The following is a 14,859-nucleotide window of genomic DNA, read 5'->3' as shown; positions in this document are numbered from 1 at the left end:
AGAGAACATCGATTGGCCGCCTCCTGCATGCCCCCACCCTGGGGATTGGGCACACAACCTGGGCATGTGCCCTGACTGGGAATCCAACTGGTGACCTCTTGGTGCAGGGGTTGATGCTCAACCACTGAGCCACACCTGCCGGGCACCACTTAATGTCTTGACATGACTCCACACCCATTCATTACACATAGAGCTCCCTCCTTTGTGACAGGTAGGGAATATGACTGCACTGTAAAATGTATTAACTGGTCCCCTGTGGGCCTTGGTTCGAGGGCAAGAACTCAGCAAACAAACGGGAATGAAAGGGCTTATACATTGTTCCTTGGAGCCCCCAACTCTGGACCACACCCAACAGACTTGGATCGGGAAGCTTCCCCTGAAAGCCATTTGTATCCTGGGTGGTGACTTTGATTACTTCACAGGGGGCATGGGTCAGGCCTAAGGCTGAATCTGTTTGTTTTAGGGCAAGTGTGAGACACTCAAAAGGTTTTTGTCTTTTAAATCAAGGATAAGGGTGGAGGTTGACTCATTCATTGAACTCTCCATGGACAATGTATTCTTCCCAGTCAGGATTAACACTCTGACTCTGATTGATTCACTCACTGATTAATGATCTAATCAGCAGGGGCCAGTTAGCCTAATATGCAAAGAGCTCTTAATTCATCAACTCAGTGACCAAAGGACACAAAAGGAGAGTTCAGAATGTAGAGAAACATAAATGGCTTTGGATATGTTAAAAAAAAAAAAGTCGCTCCACCCCACTCTTGTGAAATGCAAATTATAACCGGGAGATCTCACTTTCCCTCATCAGATAGGCAGAGAGAAAACAGACAATACCCTGCCCCCACCAGGCTTTTTTTCCCCCTTTTTCCATTGATCTTCAGAGAGAGAGAGAGAGAGAGAGAGAGAGAGAGAGGTGAAAGAGACACATCGATTGGTTGCCTTCTGCACCTGCCTTGACCCAAGCCGGGTATTGAACCTGCAACCCAGGTACGTGCCCTTAACCAAGAATCAAACCTGAGACCTTTTGGTGCTCTGGCCAAAGCTCCAACCACTGAGCAACACTGGCCAGGGCACCACCAGGTTTCTTGAAGGGATCCTCACCTCCCTGCTGGTGGAAGTATAATTTTTTAATTTATTTTTTTGTTACAGATGTTTCTCCTTTATTACCCCTTTGGCACCCCCCTCCCCACCCCACCCCCACCTCGTCCCCGGCTTTGTTGTCCATGTCTATTGGTTATGTATACATGCATATAAGTTCTGTGGTTTATCTCTTCCCACCCCAACCACCCCCTCTTCTGAGGGATATCAGTCTGTACCCTACTTCCATGTTTCTGGGTCTACCCTATTCCTCAGACTGTTATGTTCATTATATTCCACAAATATGTGAGATCATGTGATATTTGTCTTTTTCTGCTTGGCTTATTTCACTTAGGATAATACTTTCCAGGTCCCTCCATGTCATCTCAAAGGATAAGAGATCTTTCTTTCTTACAGCTGCATAGTACTCCATTGTGCATATGTACCACTGCTTTTTTATCCATTCGTCTACTGATGGACACTTGGGCTTTTTCCAGATCTTAGCTATTGTAAATAGTGCTGCTATGAACATGGGGGTACATATATTCTTTCTGATTGGTGTTTCAGGCTTCTTAGGGTATATTCCTAGAAGTGGGATCACTGGGTCTAATGGAAGTTCAATTTTTAATTTTTTGAGGTAACACCATATTGTTTTCCATAGTGGCTGCATCAGTCTGCATTCCCACCAGCAGTGTACTAGAGTCCCCCTTTCTCCACACCCTCGCCAACACTTGTTGTTTGAAGGAAGTATAATTTAATCTAACCTTTTGGGAGACCATTTGGACAAATCTATCAGCATTTTATATAACATACCTTTGACCAGGAGTACAAAGATGTGTGTACAAGATATTTCATTGAAATCGCCACCTTGTTTGAAGTAGCAAAAGTTGTAATCTAACCTAAATGCCCACCACCAGTCCCCTTGTTAGATTGTGTGATTATGGTATCATCCATACAATGAAAGTCTTGCAGTTCTGCAACAGACAGCTGATGTAATGATATGGAACAATTTTCAAGATACTGAATACTGCCCGTCCAGTGTGGCTCAGTGTTTGAGCATCGACCCATGTACCAAGAGGTCACCAGCTCGATTCCTGGTCAGGGCACATGCCCAGGTTGTGGGCCAGATCTCCAGTGGGGAGCATACAGGAGGCAGACAGTCAATGTTCTCTCTGATTGATGTTTCTATATCTCTCTCCCTCTCCCTTCCTCTCTTTCTAAAAATCAATAAAGAAATAAAAATTGAAAAAAAAAAAAAAGACAGTGAATACTGTTACTTGGGAGAAAAAAGCAAGGTGTAGGCTAGCGTGTAGGGTCCCGCTTGTGTTACATAAAGAAGGGATATGCATACTAATATACACATACTATCTGTCTCCTCGTCTCCATAAAGACCATCTCTGAAAGATCATACAAGACACTGGTAAAAATAGTTGCCTTTGGGGAGGAACATGGAGATAATGGGATGGAAGGAGACTTTCTTTTTTGGTTGGTGGTAAATCACATTTCTTAGTTATTGTGTTTACCTAAAAAAAAACAACAAAAAAAACCCTTCACCCAAGGATATGTTTTTATTGATGTTAGAGAGAGAGAAATGGAGAGAGAGAGAGAGAGAAACATCCATGTGAGAGAGAAACATCAATGGCTTGCCTCCCAGAAACAGCATTTGGGTGTACCCCACGATGCTCCAGCTAACTGAGCCACCCGCCAGGGCAGTTATTTTTACTTTTGGGGGATGGACACCTGTGGAAGATGCAGGGCTGCAGTCAAATGTATCTCCTTCTCAGAGGCCTTTCCTGGTCACATTAGGTTTTCCCAAACTGCTCTCCAAGTCCAAGGCTTGTGTGCAGGGCCCGACAGCCCAGAGGCGGTAGCCGGGAGCGCCTCGGCCGGCAGAGGGCGCCGGAGGGCCGGAGGGCGGGGGGAGGCCGGGCGCTGGCCAGCGGGCAGCAGCTCTGCGGCAGAGGGTCTGCCACCGCCGCGTGGTCTCGCCTTCCCCTGCGGTCCCAGGGCCTAGCCCACAGCCCCCTTCCACCTCGAAGTCTCCGCCGCCAACAAAGAGGGAGGGAGGAGGGATGGGTCATTGATCAGAAGGGAGGGGCAACCCAGATCCGAGAAGCCCCTCCCCCGCCTTGCCCGCCTCCAGGGCGCAGGTGCTGAGGGGACGGGAAGGCGGGGCCGGCGCAGGTGTTTTGAGCTCCAGGGGCCTCTGGGCTCGTCATCGGTCCCTGCATCTCGAGGAGACACCCGTCGCCCATCCTTTACGGTCGAGGAAACGGGGCTCAGAGAGGCTAGGTGACTCGGCCAGGGTAGCCCCGCCGGAGGCAGAGCCGGTAATCTCATTCACCAAGTGCTCCACTGAGCCTCTACCAAGTGCCGAGGAGGGTAATGGGATCAACTGAAGGGACAAGTGGGATTTAAAAAGCGTCCTTGGGCCCTGGACGGTTTGGCTTAGGGGTTAGAGCGTCGGTCCCCAGACCAGTGAGTCTCGGGTTTGATTCTGGTCAAGGGCACGTACCTCGGCTGCAGTTCAACCCCTGGTTGGGGTCGTGTGGGAGGCAACCAGTCCATGTGTCTCTCTCACTGATGTTTCTCTATCTGTGCCCCCCCTTCCACCCTCCACCCCACTCCACCCCCAATCTGAAGATATTTGAAAAAAATCCTCTGGTGGTGAGGATTAAAAAAGAAGTGGGGTTGGGGGTGGCAGGGTCAGCCCTACTTTGGCTAGAGTGGATGATCAGGACAGGCTCCCTTGAGGAGGTGACTTAATTTTTGTTTTTGGTTAATTGTATCATTTATACCCAAAGTGTTTCAATTGCTTACACTCAGTTTAAAGACCAATAAAGATCTTTCTGTGCTTAAGAAACAGAACATGACCAAGAACTCCAGAAGTCCCTCTTCTCCCAACTATCCACTCTCCAGAATTTTGTAGTAAACATTTCCTCGAAGTTTTGTTGTTGTTAATCCTCACCCAAGTATATTTTTTTCATAGATTTTTAGAGTGGAAGGGAGGGGAGGGGAAGAAGAGAGAGAGAAACATTGATGTGAGAGAGACACATCAATTGGTTGCTTCCTGCAGGCTCCCCCACAAGGGCAGGGACTAAATCTGCAGCAACGCAGGTATGTGTCCTTGACCGGGAATGGAACCCAAGACCCTTTGGTGTGTAGGCCAACACTCTATCCACTGAGTCACACCTGCCAGGGTTCCTTCCTATTTTTTTTTTTTTTTTTTATCCTCACCTGAGGACATTTTTTTTTCAATATTTTGTTCAGATAGAGTGGGAGGGAAAGAGAGAAACATCAACGTGAAAGAGACACATCGAGTGGCTGCCACCCGCACAACTCAACCAGGGCCCAACCAGGGCCGGGGACAAACTGCAACCGAGGTACATGCCCTTAGCGGGAACCAAACCCGGGACTCTCTGGACCGCAGGCCAATGCTCTAACCGCTGAGCCAAACCGGCCAGGACCCTAGCTATTTATTTATTTATTTATTTATTTATTTATTTATTTATTTTAATCCTCACCTGAGGACATTTTTTTGCATTTATCTTCAGATAGAGTGGGAGGGAGCGAGAGAGGAAGAGAGAGAGAGAAAAACATCGATGTGAGAGAGACACATTGAGTGGCTGCCACCCACACAACCTCAACAGGGGCCAGGGACAAACTGCAACCGAGGTACATGCCCTTAGCGGGAACCGAACCCGGGACTTTCTGGACCGTGGGCCAACGCTCTAACCAGCCAGGGTCCCTTGCTATTTTTTTTAAAAAAATAGTTTTACCACCTCCATATATGTCCCTATACAATATAGAGTTTAGTTTGCCTGCCTTTGAAACTTATGTAAATCCAACTAACTGTACGCATTTGTGTATGACCTGATTATTTTTCCTCAACATTGTTTTTTTTCTTTTAGCTTTATTGAGTTATAATTGCCAAATAAAATTGTAATATATTTAAAGTGTACAATGTGATGGGGTTTTCCTTCTGCTCCTCCACTGGTGCTTCTTTTAAAAAATATTTTTCTTTTTCTTTTTTTTTTTTTTTATCCTCACCCGAGTACATTTTTCCATTTTTTGTTCAGGTAGAGTGGGAGGGAGAGAGAGGAACAGAGAGAGAGAGAGGGAAACATCGACGTGAAGGGACACATCGAGTGGTCGCCACCCGCACAACCAACCAGGGCCGGGGACAAACTGCAACCGAGGTACGCGCCCTTAGCGGGAACCGAACCCGGGTCTCTCAGGACCGCAGGCCGACGCTCTAACCGCTGAACCAAACCGGCCAGGGCTAAAAAATATTTTTCAATTATAGTTCATATACAATATTATATTAGTTTCAGGTGTAAAACATAGTGATTAGACATTTATATACCTTGCAAAGTGATCACCCCAATATCTCTAGTATCCATCTGTCACTGTACATAGCTATTATAATATTATTGACTATATTCCCTATGATGTAAATCCCCATGACTGTTTTTTGTTGTTGTTGTTGTTAATCCTCAACAGAGGATATTTTGCCATTGATTTTTTATTTTTATTAATTAATTAATTTATTTTTGTTACAGATGTTTCTCCTTTTCCCCCCATCCATTGATTTTTAGATAGAGAGGAAGGGAGGGAGAGAGAGAGAGAGAGAGAGAAAGAGAGAAACATCCATGTGAGGGAGACACATGGATTGGTTGCCTCCTGCATGACTCCTACCCAGCCCAGGAATCAAACCTGCAACCCAGGTATGTGCCCCTTAACCAGGAATTGAACCTGAGACCCTTTGGTTTGTAGGCCAACACTCTAACCACTGAGCAAAACAGCCAGGGCCATGACTGTTTTTATAGCTGACAATTTGTATTTCTTAATCCCCTTCACTTTTTGGCCATCCCCTCACCCATTCCATCTGCAACCATCAGTTTGTTCTTCATATCTATGACTTTCTGTTTTGTTCGTTTATCTTGTTTGGGTTTTTTTAGAGTCCACATATAAGTGAAATCATACGGAATTTGTCTTTCTATATCTGACTTATTTTACTTAGCATTACCTTTTAGGTCCATTCATGTTGTTGCAAATGGCAAGATTTTATTCTTTTTATGGCCAAGTAATATTCCATTGTAAATATGTACTACATCTTTTTTTTTTTTTCTTTTTTCTTTTATCCTCACCTGAGGATGTTCTTATTGATTTTTAGAGAGAGAAACTATGATTGGTTGCCTCCCTTATGCGCCCTGACTGGGGATCCAACCTACAGCCTAGATACTGTATGCGCCCTGACCAGGAATCAAACCCACAACCTTTTGGTGTATGGGACAATGCTCCAACCAGCTGAGCCATCTGGCCAGGGCTGCACCACATCTTTCTTGTCCAGTTGTCTACTGATGGACACCTAGGCTGCTTCCATATGTTGGCTACTGCAAACAAAGCTGTGATGAACAGAAAGGGGTGCACATATCTTTCCGAATTAGTGTTTTTTCTTTTTCTTTTTTTAATCCTCACCCGAGGATATTTTCTCAAATATCTTCAGATAGAGTGGGAGGGGAGGAGAGGGAGGGAGAGAGAGAGAGAGCGAAACATCGACATGAGAGGGACACATCGACTAGTTGCCTCCTGCACAACCCCGACCAGGGTCGAGGATGAACCTCAACCACCGAGGTATGTGCCCTTGGCCGGAATCGAACCCGAGACTCTTTGGTCCACAGGCTGACACTCTGCTTTACGGCTGAGCCAAACTGGCCAGGGCTCCAATTAGTGTTTTCAATTTCTTCAGAGAAATACCTAGAAGTGGGATTGCTGAGTCATATATTGTTCTATTTTTATTTTTAGTTTTTTTCTTTTCTTTATTTTTTTCATTTTTTAATTAATTATTTTTTTATTTTTTTCTGGTGTACTATTTTTAATTTTTTGAGGAACCTCCCTACTGTTTTTCATAGTGGCTGTACCATTTGCAACTCCACCAACAGCGTCAGGATTCCCTGTTCTCCACATCCTCGCTAACACTTGTTTTTGTAAAATTATGTTTTTGAGATTGATCCCTGTTGCTACATGAAGTGGTAGTTCATTTTTATTGCTGTGTAGTATTCCACAATTTATTAACCCATTTTACTGTTGATAAACATTTAGGTTGTTTCCAGTTTCTTGCTATTAGAAACAAGGGTGCAATGAACAGTCTCTTGTTTCTTCTGGGTTTAGGACTTGGTGTCAGTTCTCAACTTTGGCTGCCCATTAGAATCCCCTGGGAGTTTTAAAAATACTAATACCAGAGGCCCCCTCCCTATCAGACTGATTAAATCAGGATGTCTGTGGGGGTGGGGTCCAGGCTCAGCAGTCTGGGATGAGATCCCTGGGATGATGATCTTGAAGAATTGCTGGGAGGAGGAAAGCCACCTGTTACTAGCTGATGCCAAAGTTTTCCAAAGTGCCTATGCCCATTGACACTCCCCCCAGCATGGGACAAAGGTCCTGCTGTCCTCACATCCTCATCAACACTTGATATTGACCAAATTTTAACTTTTTGTCCTTCTGATGGGTGTGAAAGCCTATCTCACTGTGGTTTTAATTTGCATTCCTCTCATTACTAACGAGGCTGAACAGTTGGGGAAATTAATGCTGAAACAGAGACTGCAAAGGAGCCAGCCAGGTGAAGTTCTGGGGGAAGAGAGATTTAGGGGGCAGGGAGGATGGAGGGCAGATGCCAAGGCCCTGTGCTGGGCTAGGGCTGGATGTGAGGAACAGAAAGTTGTGGGCGGGGGATCACTGTGCAGGGGGAGGGGGAAGGGCGGCTCCAGACAAGGTCAGCAGAGGTGAGATCAGGGCGGAGGGCTGTGGTGAGGACTTTGGCTTTTACTCTGGGTGAGACAGGAACATGGGAGGGTCGGAGCAGAGGGACTGTGGTCCTACTCCCCCTGGCTGCATATGGAGGGAGAATCGGAACTAGATAGACATAGGAGAGAAATATGTTCATCATAATGACTGTGTATGGCCTGTCTTCCCCACCCCAAACCTGGACTCGTGGTAAGGACAATTGTTTTGTGCACAGCTGTTATCCTTAGCACCTACTGACCCCAAACTGACAGTCCTCTCTGCCTTCATTCTAGGGGGTGAGTGGAGGGTAGGTTCTCACGGTCCTTGACTCACAGGTGGGACCGAGTTAGGCCCCACCCCTACCCAGTCTGGAGTCAATGGGCTCACAGAAGAGCTGGGGGCGAGGGTACAGCTGTCTCTCCCCTGGGCCCATCCCACAGTGGGTCAGTCAGTGCCTCCTTTGGCGCCCAGTGTTCGGTCCTTGAGGCACACGGGATTGATGACCCCCAGACAGGTGAGGAGACCTGCCTGGGCACCACACTTCCCTACTGCTCTCTCCCACCTGCCCAGAGTGATCTTTCTCAGTGAAACTCAAACAGGTCCCTCCTCAGCTGAAAAGCCTTCCTTGGCTCCCCAGTGTCCTTGGGGCAAAGTCCAAACTCCTCTAGACCCTGGAGGCCCAGCAGATCTGACCCCTCCCAGCCGGCCCACCCCACCCCCATCTCCGAGAGCTCTGTGATAGTCACTGATTTTCACCTAGAGCCTTTCCCCTCAGTGTTTCTGCATTTCTTCTGGGAAGTTGCCCTGGACCCCCTGTCCCGTGAACTGCCTCTTCTTGACTGTCCCAGAACCCTGTGGCCTCCCCCACCCCTCATCAAAGCACACTTTCCCTTGCATTGTAATCGGCTGTTACCTTCGTCTGTCTCCCCTACCTGCCGCTGAGCTAGCTAGCCTTCGGCAGAGACCGCGCGTGTTTTGTTCGGGGCTGAATCCCCAGCTCCTGGACCAGTGCCTGGCCCGGAGCGGGCGCGCAGTAAACATTTGCTAAGCGAAGGAACGAAGGCTTTTTGTTAGATGATGCCCAGATAGCTTTGCAAAGAAAAGCCTTGGTGTTTCATGAAGACGTCCACATGAAGACGTCCGTTTCCTTGCATCCTCCCCAGAAATGTGTATTGTTCTCGGTCCACGCCACGCTCTCCGCCAGGCGCCAGCCGCGCGTAGGAAATCTCCGCCCCCTCCCCAAGTCCAGGCGGAGGTGGTTTCGGAACATCAGGTGTCCGGACCCTCGTGCACGACGCCAGGGGGCGCCAGAGGCAGGCGACCGTGCAGCGCTCAGCTGGCGGGTGCGCCAGATCCCGAAAGGGGTCCCGCCTCGCCTGGGGGAATCCCTACGCCCGGCGCCCCGCCCCACAGCAGCTCGCGGCCCGGCGGTCAGTACCGCGCCGACAGCACGACGTCGGAGCAGCCCCCGCCCGGCTGCCAGCGCCACGCGGCGCGAGCCCCGCCAGCCCCTCGCGCACCTGCTTGGGGCGTGGCCTTCTGCGACGGCGCTCCTCGATTGGCGCAGGGGCCTATCTCGGCCACGCCCCCGACAGCGGGGGTACTTAAAGGAGTTGGCGGTTCAGCTCGGCTCCCAGTGCAGCGGCACGGCCTCGCGGGACAGGGTTCTTGCGACGCCAGCGCAGCTAGGTGACCCCGGCTTGCTTCGGCCACCATGCCGCGCTCTTTCCTCGTCAGGAAGTCTGCCTGCTCCCGCCGGAGGCCCAACTACAGCGAGCTGCACGACTCTTCTCCAGGCGAGTGGCGGGGGCCCGGGGGAGGGCTGGGGGGATATTTCAGGGGAGCGGACAAGGGGAGCAGGACGAGGAGCCCAAAGCGAGCCAGGGGATTCGGCACGGGGAAATGGGAGAAGTGCGAGGAGCCGCGGCAGGTGGATCCGGGCGGTTGGGGGAGGGCTGGGGGAGGCCACGGTCTTGGTTTGAAGGCAGGTCTTAGCGGCCGGCCGAGAGGCGAAGGAAGCCCGCGAGTGAAAAGTGGGAGCGGAGGGGACTTCTTTGGTAGAGACACGGGTCAGGGGCCGGGAAGTCCGGAGTCCAGAGGGTTTGAGGGTGTATGAGGAGGGGGAGTGGGACAGCGGTGGTGCCTCGGAGCTGGGTGACTGGGGACTAGGATGGTGGGGTCTTGGTTCGGCCGGGGACTTGGGGAATTCTGGAGGGATTATCCCCGTGAGTTGGGGCTGGGGAGGGGGATCCTTCCCTTAACGATCTGGAAGCTGAGGTGGGAGAACCAGGCCCCGGTGAGGAGGGGCCTCTTCGAGGGCTGTATCCTATCTGTCTGAGCCTTTGATTTATCCAATAAGTGTCGTCAGATCCACTCAGCCCCTGGCCCATATCAGGCTAATGTCTGTTAACTGACTGAACGATCCTGACGCTGCCTTTTTCTTGGTTTCCCCTCAGAGTTCACCTTCCAGCAGCCCTACGACCAGGCCCACCTGCTGGCTGCCATCCCACCTCCGGAGGTTCTCAACCCCACGGCCTCACTGCCCACGCTCATCTGGGACTCTCTCCTGGCACCCCAAGCCCAGCCAATTGGCTGGGCCTCCCTTCTACCCCAGGAGATCCCCAAGGTGGTCGAGCTGACCTCCCTGTCAGACGAGGACAGTGGGAAAGGCTCCCAGCCCCCCAGCCCACCCTCGCCAGCTCCTTCCTCCTTCTCTTCCACCTCAGCCTCTTCCCTAGAGGCTGAAGGTTATGCTGCCTTCCCAGGCTTGGGCCCATTGCCCAAGCAGCTGTCTGGGCTCTCAGGGGCCAAGGACCCCCAATCACGCAAGGCCTTCAATTGCAAATATTGCAACAAGGAATATGTCAGCCTGGGTGCCCTCAAGATGCACATCCGAAGCCACACGCTGCCCTGCGTCTGTGGCACCTGTGGAAAGGCCTTCTCCAGGCCCTGGCTGCTACAGGGCCACGTCCGGACCCACACCGGTGAGTGCGCTGCAGGCTGGCTGCCCTTCTCACTGTCCCCACCGCCTTCTCTACCAGCCCTTGTGAGGCTGGGCTTACTGTCAATTTCAGGTTGAAGACACTGAGTCTTAGGACTTCTAGTGTAAGAGTTTAGGGGCCTCGCTCTCTGCAATGCTTAGCAGAAAAATTTCTTCATTCATCAGCTAAGCAGATGGGCTAAATGGATAATTTTACAAGTACCTCTGCAATCTCGGTTTCTCAGCCAAATGGGTTGGAGCTGGATATGGGAAAGGTGCAACCAACACCTTGCTGTTGGAGGGAGGTGTGAAGGGGCCCTCCCTGCTCCACCCTCCCCCAGCCCACCCCCACCTCAGCTAGACAGGATGTTGTTAGAGGCCCCCCACCTGGCTCTGAATGCTGCTTTGAGAACTTTCTCAAACCTTGGGTTGATTTTTCACTGTGAGCCTCAGTCTCCTCATCTGTCATCTGAACACATAAGATACTTTGAGGGGTTTCTGTGTGGATTAAATGAAAGAAAGAATACAGAAAGTAGCTGGATGTATTTGGTACATATATAATCAGCGTGCGCAGTAGTAGCAGTTGGTGTTTGTTCTGCTTCTATGCTGTGTGACCTTTAGCAGGTGATTTAACCTCTGAACTTCAGGATTATGATAGAATAATCATATAAGGTAGATTTCGATAGTGTTTTATACGGTAGCTATCAAGATTCAGTGGCTCTTTAATCACGTTATAATAGATGGTTCTCAGGGCTGCTCTCCCCACCCCCATCTTGGAGAAGGTAAACCCAACCCTATCATGCTGACCCAGGAACACCTTTGCTGGCAGAAAACATGATTATGTCTTGGTATTTCAAAAACAACACTAAATGTGTACAAAATTGTGAAATGGAGCCTTTTCTGTCCTTTAACTTTCTGGAAATGGGCAAAAAGTAGCCGCTTTTCAGAATTTGAATGGTGAAGCTACCATGTTTGGGGCTGCTCTTTCGAGTGACTGTTGAGGGAGAAGGTTCAAGGGTCATATTATCAGCTTTGGGGTCAAGCTGTCCGGTTGGAGACTCAGTTCTGGCATTTCCTGGCCCAGGGGGCTGACCTCTGAGCCATGAGGGTCAGTGGGGTGGTTTGTGAGTAATGCATTTTGCAGACATTATCGGTGTCTTTAATACTCCTACAAAGTGGTCCTGGCATCCTCCCCAACTTGCAGATGATGGCTACCGCTTTCTCTTACTTCATGCACAAATGGCCCTGATTTTAACGTGTAAAAGTCCAGTTGACTGGCCTCTGTCCTGGGTGCCTGCCCAGCTGATGGGGCTCTATTTGAAGGGAGTTGGAACCTGGAGTGCACCTCTGGTCCTCCTTCTCCTCTCTTGAGACCTTATTTTAATGTAAAGGCATGGCTCAGACAAAAAGCTTGTTGAAATTCACCATTACCATCTTCACTGACACCCATTGTGTTCCTTAATGGTGGCCTCAGTGGGTGGGGCTGGCGGGGTGGAGCAGGTGCATAGGGCAGCGGTGCCCAGCACCTGTTCTGGGCCGCAGCTGCTGGCCCACAGCGGGTCAGGCCCCTTTAATCCAGGGAGTATCGCATGTACAGTGCCCCCCTCGGTGGCCTTTGTCCCTGCCGGCCTGGTGCCGATTTCACACCCGCCAGGAGCACTATAAAGGCGTCTGGGGGTAGGAGATCAGTGAGGGGTGGAGGTCTGTGCCTCCTGCTTGCACACAAACCTCCACCCCATCCCCTCCTACAAGGCCTCCTTCCCCCTTTGTTCGGGCTACGTCTAATCATGTATAACATGAAGGTGGTGTTCACTGAGCGCTTGCTGTGTGCGCGTCAGCGCTCCGGGCTTCCTTCACCTCTGTTAATGCAGTAATTCCATTAACAGCCTTAGGAGGGAGGTGCCATAATCCCCTCCTCACAGATGAGGAAACTGAGGCACAGAGAAGGAAGTGACTTTCTCAAGTCACAGTTTACAAGGCTGAAGACTGGGCTCCTTCACCTGCCCTAAGTAGTAAGGGGAACTGGATTTCTGTGCCCTGGGGAATACAGAACTCCATCCCATTTACCATCTCTGCTTACAGTAAGCCCTTTGTTCACAAGGAAGTGTGTGAATGAGGAAGAACTTCACCTAGACCTTGTAGAATGCCATCATCAAACCCTTCAGGCCTGGTAGGCCTGTGCTCAATATGGCAGAGCAAATTATATCCCTTTCCCAATTCTCTGGCTAGATAGCCCCCTTTCTGCCATCTAGCCTCCTCTCTGCCTCAGGATACTGAGCCTTTGAATGGATGGTTCCACAGTCAGCCTCAGGCATCTGACTTCCGGACCCCTCCTTCCCAGTGCCCAGCACAATGCCCCAGGCCCCCAGTAAACTGATGTGGTTCATTCATTCCCTGCTATTGAATTCCAACACTGGGACTTAACCAATGGGCCATGGCCTGGGGGCTGATTGATGGGCAGGTCGGAGAATTGTATTTTTTTGGAAAGTGGTATTCAGTGTTATAAATAGTGCCCAACATGTAGTGGGAGCTTGATAAGTATTTGTTTAATGAGTTACTATTCTGATTTTTTCATTTGGGAAATGCTGCACCCCTAAGAGACATTGTCAGTGTTTTTGGCCCATGAACTATATCCTCTTGGTTGGGCGGGAATTATAAAGAGCGTTATCGGATGGTGAGTGACAGGTCAGGCTCCTCTGAGGTCTTGAAAACAAAACTTATTGTACAAGCACTTACTGAACACCTTCTGTGTACCCAGCCCCAGTAGACAACTTCCAAAAACAGTCTTGCCCAGGCAGGTGGCATGAGACTCACAGGTGGGGAGGGGTTTTAAACAAGTCCGAAGGTAAGAGGTTTTTGTAGCCTCTTGGGGGTTCTCAGGCCCTGGGCTGGAGGCTTGGAATGGATCCAGAGGAGGCCTTTGCCCTCATAGGACTCAGGCTAATTAGGGGGCAAAGAGACTTGAAATTACTTTTGAGTGTGATCAACTTCAGTTTGGCCCAGAGGAGTGGCCAAAGCTGCTGGGACTTTAAGGCTGACTCTTACACTTTGTCCCCAGATGAAGCAAATTCAGGAGTGATAATAATAAGGAACACCCACCACAGCCTCCTTAATGGAGAGGCAGTCTGCGCAGTGGTGAAAATCAAGGGCTCGGGTCTGGCCGCTTCCTGCTGGCTGGCCCTTCACGTGCTGCTTAACTTCACTGTGCCTCAGTTTCACCATCTCTAAACTGAGGCGAGGGGAGGATTAAATGAGAAGTGGAAAACGCTTCTCCCTGCCCTGGCACAAAGGAAGTGTCCAGTGAATGCAGTTGCCATCGCTGTTGAGCCCTTCCTGCCGGCACTGTGTGCATGAGGCTTGACTCCACACCTCTCGGCCACCAGCCCCTGGGCGTGGGGAGGGAACAGCACGTGTTACAGATGAGCACGTGAAGGCTCAGCAGCCAGACTTGCTGGAGCAGCAGAGCTCCCGAGCAGAACCAGGCCTCTGGACACTGGATAGGGCCTGGTCGTCCCGGGACACGGGACTCCTTCATTGTTGGGGGTGGGTGGGGATTTCAAAAAAATTCAGCTGTTGTCCAAGCACTTTAGCAGTCCCCTGACTGTCCGGCTTTCTGTCCGCAGGGGAGAAACCCTTCTCCTGCTCCCACTGCAGCCGCGCTTTCGCCGACCGCTCCAACCTTCGGGCCCACCTCCAGACCCACTCGGATGTCAAGAAGTACCAGTGCAAGACGTGCTCTCGCACCTTCTCCCGCATGTCCCTGCTCCACAAACACCAAGAGTCCGGCTGCTCCGGGGGCCCCCGCTGACCTCCAAGGCCTCTGTCTCTCCAGACCCTCCCCCTGCAGCCGCCTCCCCCAACTCTGCAAAGAAGGACCCCCACATCCTTCTCAGCGCCGTGGAATTCCCTTCTGAGCTGCCCTTTGGCTCTATGCGCGCCTCAGGGCGCGGAGGACCGTTTTCCAGTGCGTCTGCTCTGGGGGCTTCAGTTGGCCTTGCGGACGGGAGGGTGGC

At 50.5% G+C, this 14,859-nt stretch overlaps 1 protein-coding gene across 1 annotated transcript; it reads left to right on the top strand.

The window, feature by feature from the left end:
- The first annotated feature begins 9,504 nt into the window (after positions 1–9,504).
- On the top strand, positions 9,505–14,654 carry SNAI1 (snail family transcriptional repressor 1). Its single transcript, XM_036245788.1, has 3 exons — positions 9,505–9,662; positions 10,323–10,850; positions 14,470–14,654. The coding sequence occupies exons 1-3, from the start codon at positions 9,581–9,583 to the stop codon at positions 14,652–14,654; spliced, it is 795 nt and encodes a 264-aa protein (XP_036101681.1). The 5' UTR covers positions 9,505–9,580.
- The last annotated feature ends 205 nt before the right edge of the window (positions 14,655–14,859 follow it).

Source organism: Molossus molossus, unplaced genomic scaffold (genome assembly GCF_014108415.1).
Source record: "Molossus molossus isolate mMolMol1 unplaced genomic scaffold, mMolMol1.p scaffold_m16_p_6, whole genome shotgun sequence".
Taxonomy (NCBI): Eukaryota; Metazoa; Chordata; class Mammalia; order Chiroptera; family Molossidae; genus Molossus; species Molossus molossus.
The sequence above is the reverse complement of the archived record's forward strand: the minus strand, read 5'-3'. Positions and strand labels throughout refer to the sequence as shown.

Excerpts from the sequence above, each read along its gene's own strand:
- SNAI1 (XM_036245788.1), top strand. The coding sequence starts at position 9,581 with ATGCCGCGCTCTTTCCTCGTCAGGAAGTCTGCCTGCTCCCGCCGGAGG. Across the intron at positions 9,663-10,322 it reads GCTGCACGACTCTTCTCCAG|AGTTCACCTTCCAGCAGCCC; the intron begins GCGAGTGGCGGG and ends GTTTCCCCTCAG. Across the intron at positions 10,851-14,469 it reads CCACGTCCGGACCCACACCG|GGGAGAAACCCTTCTCCTGC; the intron begins GTGAGTGCGCTG and ends TTCTGTCCGCAG.